Source organism: Onychomys torridus, chromosome 8, assembly GCF_903995425.1.
Source record: "Onychomys torridus chromosome 8, mOncTor1.1, whole genome shotgun sequence".
NCBI lineage: Eukaryota > Metazoa > Chordata > Mammalia > Rodentia > Cricetidae > Onychomys > Onychomys torridus.
This window is the reverse complement of record NC_050450.1, coordinates 62,588,054-62,600,177: the sequence shown is the minus strand read 5'-3', so window position 1 is coordinate 62,600,177 and position 12,124 is coordinate 62,588,054. Positions and strand designations below refer to the sequence as shown.

Here is a 12,124-nt window from a genome sequence, read left to right as displayed (position 1 = left end):
AGCCCCAGTGCTCACAGATGAGGAGAAGATCAAGAGTTGGCAGAGACAGCTGGGAGGGAAGGGAGAGGCCAGGCTGTGTGGGGTCTCTAAAGACAGGAGGGGAGGAACTCCTGTGGTGTCTGTCACAGAGGGAAGTTCATTGTGTGAGCCAACCCCATGGGTTGATAGGAGTAACCAAAAGTGCATGATGGGAGAGTGGCTTGGTGTGTAGTGTTGCTGGGCAAGTATGAGGACGTGGCTTTGGATCCCCAGCATCTGTATAAAAAGCTGGTGTGGTGATAGGAGGATCCCTGGGGCTCTCAGGTCAGCAGGTGAGCTCCAGGTTCGGTGGGTGACTGTCTCAGAAAACGAGGTGGAGGAACAAGCCCCATGAGGACTTCCGACCTCCATCGGCACAGGCAGTTGAAAGCACCTGCACATACATGCACACATACATTTGCTACACACACACACACACACACACACACACACACACACACACACACACAGTTTCTACAGCCTTTAACACCTCTAGGGGGCCTGTGATTGCAAAGGTAAATAACAAGTGCTGACGAGGATGTGGGGATGTTGGCACATTTGCACGTTGCTGGTGGGGATGTGAGATAGTGCATCCGATTTGGAAAACAGTCTTGACAGCCCTCCAAGGGCTAAACATAGAGTTACCACAGGACCTAGCACCCCACCCTTAGGTGTATATATAGAGACCACGAGCATTGGAAATGGTTGTCCATAACAACACAGGCACCTTTAATAGGTGCACCGTTATTCATGGGACCTCAAAGTGGAAGCACCTGGAGGGCCTGCCGTCTGATGACTAGATAAGTAAAACGAAATAAGTATACCCACAGAGTGTGATATTATTTTGTGATACACAACAAGTACTGAGATACCGATGCAGGTCACCAGCTGGGCAAACGTTGAAAATGTGAGGCTAGTAGAATCCAGATGTGAAGGCCATATACATTGTCAAGTCCTGTTTCTATAGGGTGTCCAGACTACGCAAAGTCCATGGAGACAGAAAGAAATAGGTTAGGGGCTGGGGTGGGCAGTGATTGCAGATGAGCCAGGGTTTCTTTTAAGAGGCCTTAAAGTGATCTAAAATACGAACATATTAAAAATTGTGTCCTTGTCCACTTTAAATAGATGAGTTGCATGGCATGTATATTCTTCCTCATTAATGCTGCTACTATAAAAGGTGCACAGAAGGGCTGGAGAGATGGCTCAGTGGTTAAGAGCATGGGCTGCTCTTGCAGGGGACCTGGGTTTGGTTCCAGGCATCCACATGGAGGCTCACAGCCATTTGTAACTCCAGGTTCAGGGGATCCAGTGCTCTCTACAGACCCATGAGTACACCAGGCATGCATGTGATGCACATACATACATGGAGGCAAACACACATAAACAATAAATAAGTAAATAAGTAACTCTTAAAAAAAAAGCAAAACAGAAATCAGTGGTCCTGAGGCTCAGAAGCATTAAAGAAAAAACAAGTGAATTGAGGACAGAGCTGTCTTGGCTCCAGAATTTGCTATAGGGTAAATTGTGGTCTTTGCTCAACTGCAGAAGGGAGCTCTTGGATCTTTGGGCTTGAACATCCCTTCACTCCCCAGCATCCTAGGGCTGCTGAGTCACATGTAGTATATCCTCAAGAGTCACTACAGTAGGTGGCCCCCAGCATCTCTCAGGAATCCACGGGTGCTGGGTTGATTCCTGTGTGAGTCCCACTCAGTTCCCTGTCACCTTCTCTTGATCCATAGCTCTGCCACCTGGGATGGCCAGCATGGGAGAGGGATAGACTTTGATTGGAGGCCATCAAGCCAGGGTCCCTGTTTGGTTGCCTTGGACCATCACCATGAATCCAGATTGGCCTTTATTGTAGGAGCAGAAACCTCTGCTGTCTGCTGCGGTCTCAGAGGTTCGGGTGGGGAGGGAAGTGGTGGCTACACCCTGTGTACTGGCCCCCACAACCTGAGCTCTGTCAAGGATCAAGGGTGGACAAGGGCAGGGGCCCAACTCCCAGGCCTCACTGCTCTTAATTCTCTTCCCCTTAGTGACAGTGCCTCCAGTGCTCCCAAAACCCCGGATGGCGGACACTCGTCTCAGGAGATCAAGTCTGAGACCTCGTCAAATCCCAGCTCTCCAGAAATCTGTCCCAACAAAGAGAAGTAAGAGAGTTGGGGTTTGGGAAAGGCTGGCTGTAGCCATCTGGGCTCTGCCTCCAGGCAAGCTGAGAGTCACAGTTCTTGCCTTTGGAAATCTCTGGAACACAATGACCACCAGGCGGAGGCTGGGGGAGCCACTGTGGGCAAGCTCAGTCCTCTGGTGGATTTGCCTCACACTCCGTTTGCCTCGCTTCCCATTCCCCACAGGCCCTTCATAAAGCTGAAGGACAATGGCCGCGCCAACATCTCCCGCTCCTCCTCCAGCACCAGCAGCTTCAGCAGCACCGCAGGGGAGGGTGAGGCCATGGAGGAGTGTGACAGTGGGGTAAGTGTGCCTCATTCATCCAGGGAGCAATGTTCTGGGGCCCAGCTGGTTAGACTGGGCTTGCAGATACCCTGGAGAAGGTGTGGCCAAGGCAGCTGTTACTACCAAACAGAGAGCAGTGAGTGAGGGGACCCTGTCTCAACAAAGTGCTTAAGAGCAGCAGTGGAGGTGGTCCCTGCCAGGGTGGGGGGACACCAACTGGAAAGGGAAGGGGTCAGGGAAAGGCTGCAGTCACAGCTGGGATAGAAGTGCCAGTGTGAGGTTGGAGGTAGTGGCTTGCACAGTCCATCCCAGGACAGCTGTGGGACTGCTGGGCATACATTGTCCTTGCTCACCCAGTTTCTCTCCCCAGAGCAGCCAGCCATCCACAACCTCACCCTTCAAGCAGGAGGTGTTTGTCTACAGCCCGTCCCCGAGCACCGAGAGCCCCAGTCTGGGGGCCGCTGCCACCCCCATCATCATGAGCCGGAGTCCCACAGGTCAGTGGCATGCGAAGATGTGCATGATGTGGTTGGAAGGGCAGAGCTGCCCCCTGACCACTATTCAAAGGGCATGCCCCCACCCCCAGGCATGCTGACTTGGTCAACTTCTCCTTTTCCAAGATGTGAGGGCTTTACTACATCCATAAAAAGCTCACAGTCTTATCTTCTTATATATGGGGAAACGGAGGCTTAGAGAATTGAATGATTTCATGATGATTCCTTGGTGGAGGAGTTAGGATTGAATGATTAGAAAGCTGAGAATTCTCTGCTCAGCCCTTGGACTACCCTGTCCCCACCTAGGGCCAATGCCACAGCCTCATGTGATGCTAGCACCTGGCAGTCAGAGGAAGCAGCAGTGGGGGAGGCTGGAGGGATGCAAGACTGTGTTCTTGCATGAGGTTCTGTGCATGAGGTTCAGTGCGGCGGGGGTCATGGGGAGGCGAGAGAGAGAGAGAGAGAGAGAGAGAGAGAGAGAGAGAGAGAGAGAGAGAGAGAGAACAGGGGCTATGGGGACCATGAGTGCTGAGCAGGCTACCAGAGCCTGCTGAGGACTCAGGTGTTGTTGGTAAAGCTGCTGAAGGTTCTGGAAGTACCAACTGGCATTGAGAAAGACCATTTGGCAGCTGCATACTGAGTATAGAAAGGATTGGTGGGGCCTGGGGAGGAGGCACCAGCAGAGGCACAGTGGGCACCTAGGGGAGCCAGGGTCATGGCAGAGCATGTTAGTGTGTAGAATTTAATGGGCTTGGTAGTGAGGGCTTATGGAGAGTGGTGGCCGGTGTCTTTCGGGTTTCTGAGATCTGTACAGTTGAGCAGAGTAGGAAGTACCAGGTTGGAGGGAAAGGAAAGGAATCAGTTTTCAGGGTCCACCAAGAACCCAGTGTGACAGATGATTTTTACCTAGGGGCGCTGTGGGGAGGTGTTCACTAGTTCAGTAGAAGGTATTTGTAGGCGAGCAGTCTCAGGCTGTAAACCTCCAGGAAGAGGAAGGGCAGTTGGTAGGTTTTGCACACACTGGCCAATCATTTGTAAACACTCATACTTGCACACACTGTCAACATCCACACTCTGACCAGAGGAGAGCTTTGCCATCTCTCCGAGTCTCATCATGATAGGGGGGTTTTGAGTCTCATCATGATAGGGGGGCTTTGAGTCTCATCATGATAGTGGGGCTTTGAGTCTCATCATGATAGGGGGGCTTTGGCATTTCCCATGGGCCCAAGGCATTGGACATGGCTCTGTCTGTGTCAATGATACACACTCACTCAGGACTTCATCTGCTGTTTATACATTCACTTAGGACTTCCTCAGCTCCATGCAAAGATTTGATGAGCATACGCTGTAAAAACTATTAACCTAAATGTGCATTGTGGGACTGCAATAAAACATTAGTGTGAACAGCCAGTTCTCACCTAGGGGTAATCTCTCTCTCTTTGTGGGACTTGGGCAATATCTACAATATTTGTAGTTTTAACAGTGGCTGGGGTGGGGGTGGTATTACACTGGTATCCCTAGGTAGAGACCAAACAATGTCAAAAGGAAGATGTAGTGAGATAGGAGAACACCAGGGTAAAAGCGAATGACCCTTTGTGGCGAGCTTCCCAGTTAACGGGGTAGCTCACGGCTCCCTCTCACTCAACTCCTGTGGTCATGCAGATCTTAAGATGAATTCGAATCACAGCTTTGGCATCGACAAGCTTACCTCCTGACCCTCAGTTTCCCCATTTGTAAGATGGAGTAGTCCTACACATTTTCTGATGTTTTTAGAGCTTAGTTAAATACTGATGAAGTGAACAAGAAACTCTATCACCAAACTGTGTCCTTTTGGGCACTAAATAAATATCAAAAGGAATGAATGCCAGCCTGCTCTCTTGGATGGGGTTTGAGTGAGGGGAGGCTTTGGGAGTGTCTGCAACTGGGTTAAGGTCACATAAGGCAGGAAGAAATGAGGATCTGGTGTGGAGTCTTCCCCAATGCTGACTACACCCCCGGGGGGTGCACCCCAGGCTGTATTACCCTGATAGCTGCTTTTGACCCCCAACCCCATGCACTAGGTGGGCTTGGAGGTCTGGAAACTTGTTTCTGGCTGCTCCAGTGAGTGTGAGGAAAGGCAGGCTGAGAGGAGAGACGGCCTGAGGAGTCTTCTGTAATTGAAGATGCAGGTCATTGGCCATTCATACTTGGGCTTCTGGGGACAAAAAGGGAGACATCAGGATCATTCAGGGAGGGTCTCATAGCATGCATGTGTACATGTATGTGTGTGTACTCCTGTGTATGTGTGTGTGTGTGTATGCACAGGCACACACATGTGCATCATGCATAGACACAGTAAATTTTACCAATATGATGGATCGGCAACACAGTTTGCAAATAATGGAAAGATATACAATATTTTTTTACTGTGAGTCTTAATGAGTCTATAAGAGCCTCATTGGACAGTTTCACTGGTACTTACCTAACTCTGGTACCTGTATCAGTTTAAAGTAGTAGATGACGGTCAAATCTAGTTCTCGTGTGGGTGTCAATGGATATTATTGCCGGTGGTGACATTTTACATTAGGAGGACAGCATTCATTGTGTCAGTGGTACAAATAGCCTTTTTCCTGAATTTGGTGGTAGTTCTCAAACACTGGGAGCATGGCAGCTCCTCTGCTACCCTTCACAATGTAGTGGCTGCAGGCACAACCCTTTCCAGGCTTAGTTCATATGTTATTATTTTCCATTGGTTCCTTAAATCTAGACAGCAAAACTATAAGCCCAGGTTTGTAACATTGCCAACTTCAGTAGTCTTAATACTCTCATTGAGATTGATTTCAAGCTATCACTGATACATCCTTGAGCTTGGGGTTGAGGAGAGATGCATAGCCCACTACCTTGGCAAATTTCTGATATAAGGACACAGCAGATGTGAGGGCCCAGATTGCAGCAAAATATGTCAATATAATGAGGAAATGGAAAATTTTGAGTATCTATTATCTTCCTTGAATATGGCCTGTTTACTTATGAGCTTCCATAGTTTAATTTTGAAGATATTTCATTTTAAAGTGACCTGTGTTTAATAACTAGGGCACACCATTTCTCAGGTTCTGAGTACTTTAATTGCGAGTGGGTACCTGTTAGTGAGCATGCCTTGGGGAGAGGTTGAGGTCCACTTCCCCTGTCTCCCTACTCACTGTTCTGATTTTGCTAGAATTATCCTTAAACTCCATGTCTTTTTTTTTTTCCAGATGCCAAAAGCAGAAACTCCCCGAGGTCAAACCTGAAATTCCGCTTTGATAAACTCAGCCATGCTAGCTCCAGTGCGGTAAGGATGGTGTGGGCAGCTAAGGAAGGGCCCCACAAGCCCTACACCCCACATTCCAGGACCCCTCATAGCCAGTCTTTTTTCCCAGTGGGCTGGAAAGAGCACCTCCAAGAATGCTTATGAGGGTCCCCTGAGGCAGGCGGGGAAGGATGTTCTGCCAGACCTGGGGGTCATGGTTTCTGTTCTTACATGGTACAGACACCAGGCTGGGGGCTCACCAGCCCCCTTTGCCACGCCTCCTGCAATAGAACCACATCCTTGCCCACAGCCATCCCAGATGCTGGTCTCTGGGAGTCCAAGTCCCTTCCTGAGCTCAGACCGTCAAGAGCTGAGGAGCTCAGTAGCTGCAAGTGGAGGTGGTTGTTGTCTGGTTTTTGAAAAATTCTTGTGTGTTTTTCTTAAACAGGGACACTAATGTGAAAGTGGAGTCCTTCCCCTGTCCAAGGTGAGTGTCTTACAGTGATCCTGAGAGGGGAATGTTCCCTTAAGGTCAGAGTGTCTGTGGCTTGATGGCCTCAGAATGGCTGGTGAGACTGTCAGCTGAGGGATGCTGAGGACTGTTGTTGATGGACATCTCCTAGGAAGTGCCTCGGAAAGGTTGTCCAGTGGCTTTGGGATAGATTCCTACACTGGATGGAGCTGGTTCTAGTAACTGGAAGGGAAGTAACTGAAAGTTCACTTCCTTCCCTGGAGGGAGGAATTCCTCAGTTTCCCCTTGCTTTCCTGTTTGCAGGCAATCTCTCTCTCTCTTTGTATTTTTGGCCAAGGCTCCAGGCTTGAGATGCCCCTACCCAACTATTGCTGGGAGGAACAACCCTAGGGTGGTCTCTATGCTCCTGGCGTGACACACTAGTGAACTCCTGATAGTGAAACCACCTGAGACCCACTGTAACCCCCACCTCCTCCGTGAGGGCTCTCAGGAGTATGAGTGAGTTGGGACCAAAGGGAAGGGTACAGTTGAGCCCACTTTGTGTTAAACCTGTTCATGAGAAAACGGAAGAGAAAATGGGGGGTATGATAGTGGCCTCCGCCATCTGTGAGGGACTTTGGATGCTTCTGTAGCACAGGCTTACACACAGCTTCTGGGGCTAAATCCCCCTTGTATTCAGCACCCTCCTTAGTGTGAGTATAGACATGGGTGAGTGGGTTTCCCACCATGACTCCAGCCTGTTTTCTCCCCTCTTTTACCCGGTGCTTGTTCTCCATCTTCCCTTCCTTATCTCCTCAGGGAAGTCTTGATTCTGGCCTGCAGAAGGCTCCTACTCCAGCAGTTTGGGGGTGCCATCCACTACTCTGATCGTTCAGGCCTGCTGTCTCCTTGGCCACCTGCCCAGCAGACCAGCTGTCTGCTCCATGTCCTGACCTGGCCATGGCCTTGCTGGCTCCTTCTCCACAGACCTGAAAGCCCCAACCTCTGCTCCTGACCTCCCGATGTGACCGGCTATCAGAGTCAACTGTGGTCTTGTTTTACCTGCTGGAAAAGCGTTGAACAAGGGGGAGTCTGGGTCCCAGGGGGCTCATCGAGAAGCTGGGGAGCTTGTCTGCTCAAGACACAGAGGGGGTTGCGTGGTGGGGAGCATAGGTGACTGTAGGATGGTTGGTGGGTTCGGTCTGTCTTGGGTCACAGTACAGTGCCATCCTGGACATGGTGGAAGGGTTGCTTTTCCAGGAATTTCCCAGCATCCTCCAGGTGTGTCTCACTGCTTCTGTGATAAGTACTCTGACACAGGTGCTGGCCCAGGCCTAGGGAGCTCTCTCCCTGCTGCTAGGGTCTCCTTAGGGAAGGCTCAGGCTGGTGGAAGCTCAGAGTCAGAGCTGGGTGTGTGCTGGACTGGCTGCATGCCTCCATGACTGTAGTCTCAAGGTTTTTCCTGTCGAATTTTACACAAGCTGCTGATCGTCCTTGTGGAGAGAGAGGCCCTGGTAGCTTTTCTCCTTTGAGCAGATATTTTTCCTGTGAAGGAACAGATACCCGGGAGTGTGAGGAGTCTAGGGAGAACACACAGTCAGCTCAGGGGCGTTTGTTGGTTGAGGAAAGCTTCTGTATGGGCAGGCTCATCTGGGATCCAGCTCTTCACTTTTGTGAGCCTCCAGAGAAGACATAGTTCGTTCAACCCATCTTTTAGGTGGGAGAGAGGGGAGAGATGTCGTGGGGGAGGGGTGTGACTTGACAAGTTTTGGTTAGGCCGATGTGCGGCAGTTGAACTTAGCATTGGAAACAGTGTGGCCTCTCTCCACCTGTGCTCCTGGCATCTGTGAGGGGCCCAGTACTGCTCAGGGGCTGCTTTAGACTCCGTCCCCAGTCCCGTTCTTCCCACTCCAATGGCAGGTCTTCAGACAGTTGTCCCATCTGCAGGGGGCCTCCCGGAAGCCAGGCCCCATGAGCCTGTGCTTTGTACCCCACAGACTGTCTGCACTCCTTGCCATGGCCATCTTCTCCAGGTGGGCCCGCTCATCCTGACGAGCTCTCTCGGGCCCTTCAGCCTTCCAGGTTTTCAGGGCAGTTCACCTGCAGGGTATGGGGTGGAGCATCTGCCAGGCCAAACACCGGGTCTAAACAACAGGCACTTGAAGATCCTGCCCCATTAAGTACACACAGGCCTCTGGCCCAGGGCTGCTCTGGTTCTGGGCTCCCGCTTCAATGAGCAGATGATATGATTTCCCACCCAGGGCCTGTCTGCATAGGCTTTGTTCCCAAGCCAAAGTACGGTAGGGTGACAGAGCTTCTGGGGCTGCTGTGGTAACCATGTTCCCACCACTTCTGCCATCTGATCCTTCCTTCCCCACACACTTGCAGCCAGGGGAGGGATACTGCTCCCTGCACTCCGCCTGGGATACCTGCTTACCTGAAGCACTCGTCCGGTAGGATTTGCTCTAGTTAGAAGGTCAACAGATTATCTGTTTAGCTTTTATTAAAAGCCAGCGCAGCGGCACCCACTGCTGGAAGGAGGCGGGTGGATTCTGGCAGTGTTCTGCTTGAACTTGAAAGGTCACACTGTGTTTTCTTTGAAACTATGACAGGACTCTGGCTCCCTTCTCTTGGTAGGGACCGTTTCACCTTTGCTCGGTGGCTGTGCTATTCTGCATTATGGTCGGGGTCCTCAGGAACTTCCAGGTTGTCCCACGCTGTCTGTCATAGCTGGAAACCTAAGTCTTCTTGTCCCCACTACTCTGGGTCAGGTGTTGCCTCTGCTTCTGGGCCAGTGGACAGGAAGGATGACTGTGTCTAGACCGACTGAGAGACACTGGGCTGCGGTCTTCACCCTTGGTTTGCTGTTGAGATACTCTGGGCAGGATCTGAGCTGCCCCTGCCCTCTGGCCAGGCCCCTCTCTATCTAGCAGGCCCATCCTGTGGCTTTCCAGTGTACATACTTGCAGCCCAGCTGGAGTTCTCTGTTGAGCAGGAGAGTAATGGCAGGGCCCAGCCTCCTCTAAGCCCTCTGGATGGGAGGCTCTTCCTCCCACACTCTGATCCAATCTTTCCTTTCATGGTTGTTCCCAGTCTCAGGGCTTAGAGTCTTGCTGGAGCTCCTCCATGGGGCTGGGCCTGTGTAGATGATGCTTCTGTTTGTATTTGGGGACATTCCCACTGTTGCCCCCATAAGGGGTTCTCCTGCTCACAACTCTGGCCCTGGGGACTGCCTGACACAAGAAACTATACTTTGCAGGTGTTAATAGGCACCCAGATGCCTCCAGCTCTGTTGATACATCAAAACAGATGTGGGAGAGCTCCAGATAGATGCTCTTAGCCAGAGTTTCTGTCGGTGATTCAGAATGTCAAATGGCGTTTCTTGGAAAATAACCTGCGGTTCAGTTTTATGGGCACTATTTGATACTCAAGGCTTCTGGACCGTTTGCATCTCATCCAACCATGCCATCCTCCCGATGAGCAAAAGGAACTTGCCTGAGGCCACACAGCCACCTAGTGGGCAAAGCTGTTACTGGACCCACAGCCTCTGGCCCATTCCTGTCCCTGTGTACCAGCTGGAGTAAAACCATTTTCTGGGCCTGGGTTTGGGGGACCCTGGTATCTGGGATTTCTACATTGGCAGGGAGGTGCTGGGGTTGGAGGATGTTGATAGGGCCTCAGCTGTGACTGTTGAGAAATCTTGGTCAGTGAGGAGCCTGGGGCTTGAGTGAAGGAAGTGGGGGGGAGGGAGTCCAGCAAAGTGCTTCTTGGGCCTTCAGTGAGTAACAGGGGCAAAGTGACCTGGACAAAGATGCATTGGCTTCCTTGTTTTTAAATCAGGACATAAAGTGATGAAAGGAACCAATTCTCTGATCTATCTTCTCTTCCTCTATCTCCATCCCTCCCTTCTTCTTTTTGGTGGTGCTGGGAATGAACCCAAGGCCTCGCGCACACTGAGCGAGTACCCTGCCACTGAGCTATCCCCCAGGCCTCTCCAGTTCTTAAAATGGAGGAGATGGGAATAAAAGCCCAGATCAAGTGACTAGGCAGGACACAGGCAGTTTCCTTTTTCTTCCTTTGACCCTTTAAGGTGCCAACTCAAACATTACCTTTTGTCCATTGTTTCTTAGTCTGCAAAGACAGCTGTGTTGTGGGGGGTGGGCGCCTGGGGTTCAGATAGAGCTTACGGCTTCTGGGCCAGCAGGGACCAGGTCAGCCAGCCATGCTCTGGACCCCCATGCTCCTTCCCCAGCTTCCAGTTACCCTTCAATCAAAGGCAAGGGCAGGTTGGTACAGTAAACAACGCTGTTTCTACTGCTTGGTAGAGGGCCTCTGAGGCATCCTCTGCTGTCTGTTTCACCACCAGCTCTTTGCCCACACCAATCTCACATCTCTTTAGCTGGGTTATGTGCTCCCTTAGGAGAAAGACACCCCCCCCCCCAGCCTAGGGCAATCTGCCTAGTGAGCAGCAGCTGGGGAAGTGGCTTTGGCCTGGCTGGCCTTACCGTCCCTGGGGAGGGTGTGCTTGGCTGGAGGGCTGGAATTAGTTGCCCTTGTCCTTGGTTTTGTGACATTTCTACTCTGAAGGGTGAAATTCCCCTTCTTGCCCCTTAGTGTGTGTGCCTACTCTTCCTCCTCGTGATGTCACCTTGGCTGAACCTTGTCCAGTTCCCAGGGTGCCGACATCTCCATGTGAAGAGATGCCTGTGTGGTAGAGTCTATGAGGTGTTGTGTGGAAGTGAATCCTGTGACGATGACTTTTCTTTGCTTCCTCTCAGTGAGGAGGTGATTTGTAGATCCCGACTGCCTATGGAATGTAAATAGTGTACATTTAATTTATTGCTATGGTAGCACATTGTATTTGTTAATGTATAAAACAAATTCTAAAAGGTTGACAAATGTATATTTTGTTGCTTAAATGTGTCTTTGCAGAAATTGACAATAAATAATAACATATTTTGTGTCCATCAGAGTTCATGTTTCCTTGAGTAGGGCACCAGACTTCAGCAGGGTCTTTCATTGAAGGTTGGGTATTAGTTGGCTTGAACCTGCTTAAAAAGGTTTAAACGTGCCACCATATTAACGTAAACAAATAAGCAAGCCTGGTGCTGGGAAATAAGTTTGTTGGATAAGATTGCTTGCTCTCTGTAAGCATGAGGATCTGAGTTTGAATCTCCGGCACCCACAAAAAGCTGTGCATGACTGCACATGCCTGTGGCCCTGTGTGGGGGAGGGGCAGAAACAGGCAGATGCTGAGAACTTGCGTGTTAGGCAAGGGAAAATGGCAAGCTTCCCGCTTAGTGAGAGACCCTGTCTCAGGGTAATAAGGCCAAGAGTGAGGGGGATGACAAATAATGCCCTGCTCTGGACTTTGTGTGCACAGGAATGCAAACCTGCATACTCACATGTGTGCACTACATACATGTACAACACACATGCACA

General features: G+C 50.7%; 1 protein-coding gene across 10 annotated transcripts in view; it reads left to right on the top strand.

Annotated features, from left to right (window-relative positions):
• Positions 1-11,652, top strand: part of Rap1gap2 (RAP1 GTPase activating protein 2) — a 217,902-nt gene extending 206,250 nt beyond the window's left edge. For 9 of the 10 annotated variants that reach the window (XM_036195866.1, XM_036195865.1, XM_036195863.1 and 6 more), the window contains 6 exons: positions 2,052-2,165; positions 2,370-2,487; positions 2,840-2,966; positions 6,197-6,273; positions 6,680-6,718; positions 7,502-11,652. In XM_036195866.1, coding sequence (XP_036051759.1) covers positions 2,052-2,165; positions 2,370-2,487; positions 2,840-2,966; positions 6,197-6,273; positions 6,680-6,688 — 445 coding nt within the window. In that variant the 3' untranslated portion in view covers positions 6,689-6,718; positions 7,502-11,652. The remainder of the gene's footprint in view (positions 1-2,051; positions 2,166-2,369; positions 2,488-2,839; positions 2,967-6,196; positions 6,274-6,679; positions 6,719-7,501) is intronic. The other variant, XR_004945635.1, reaches the window with a different exon arrangement.
• Positions 11,653-12,124: the final 472 nt, after the last annotated feature.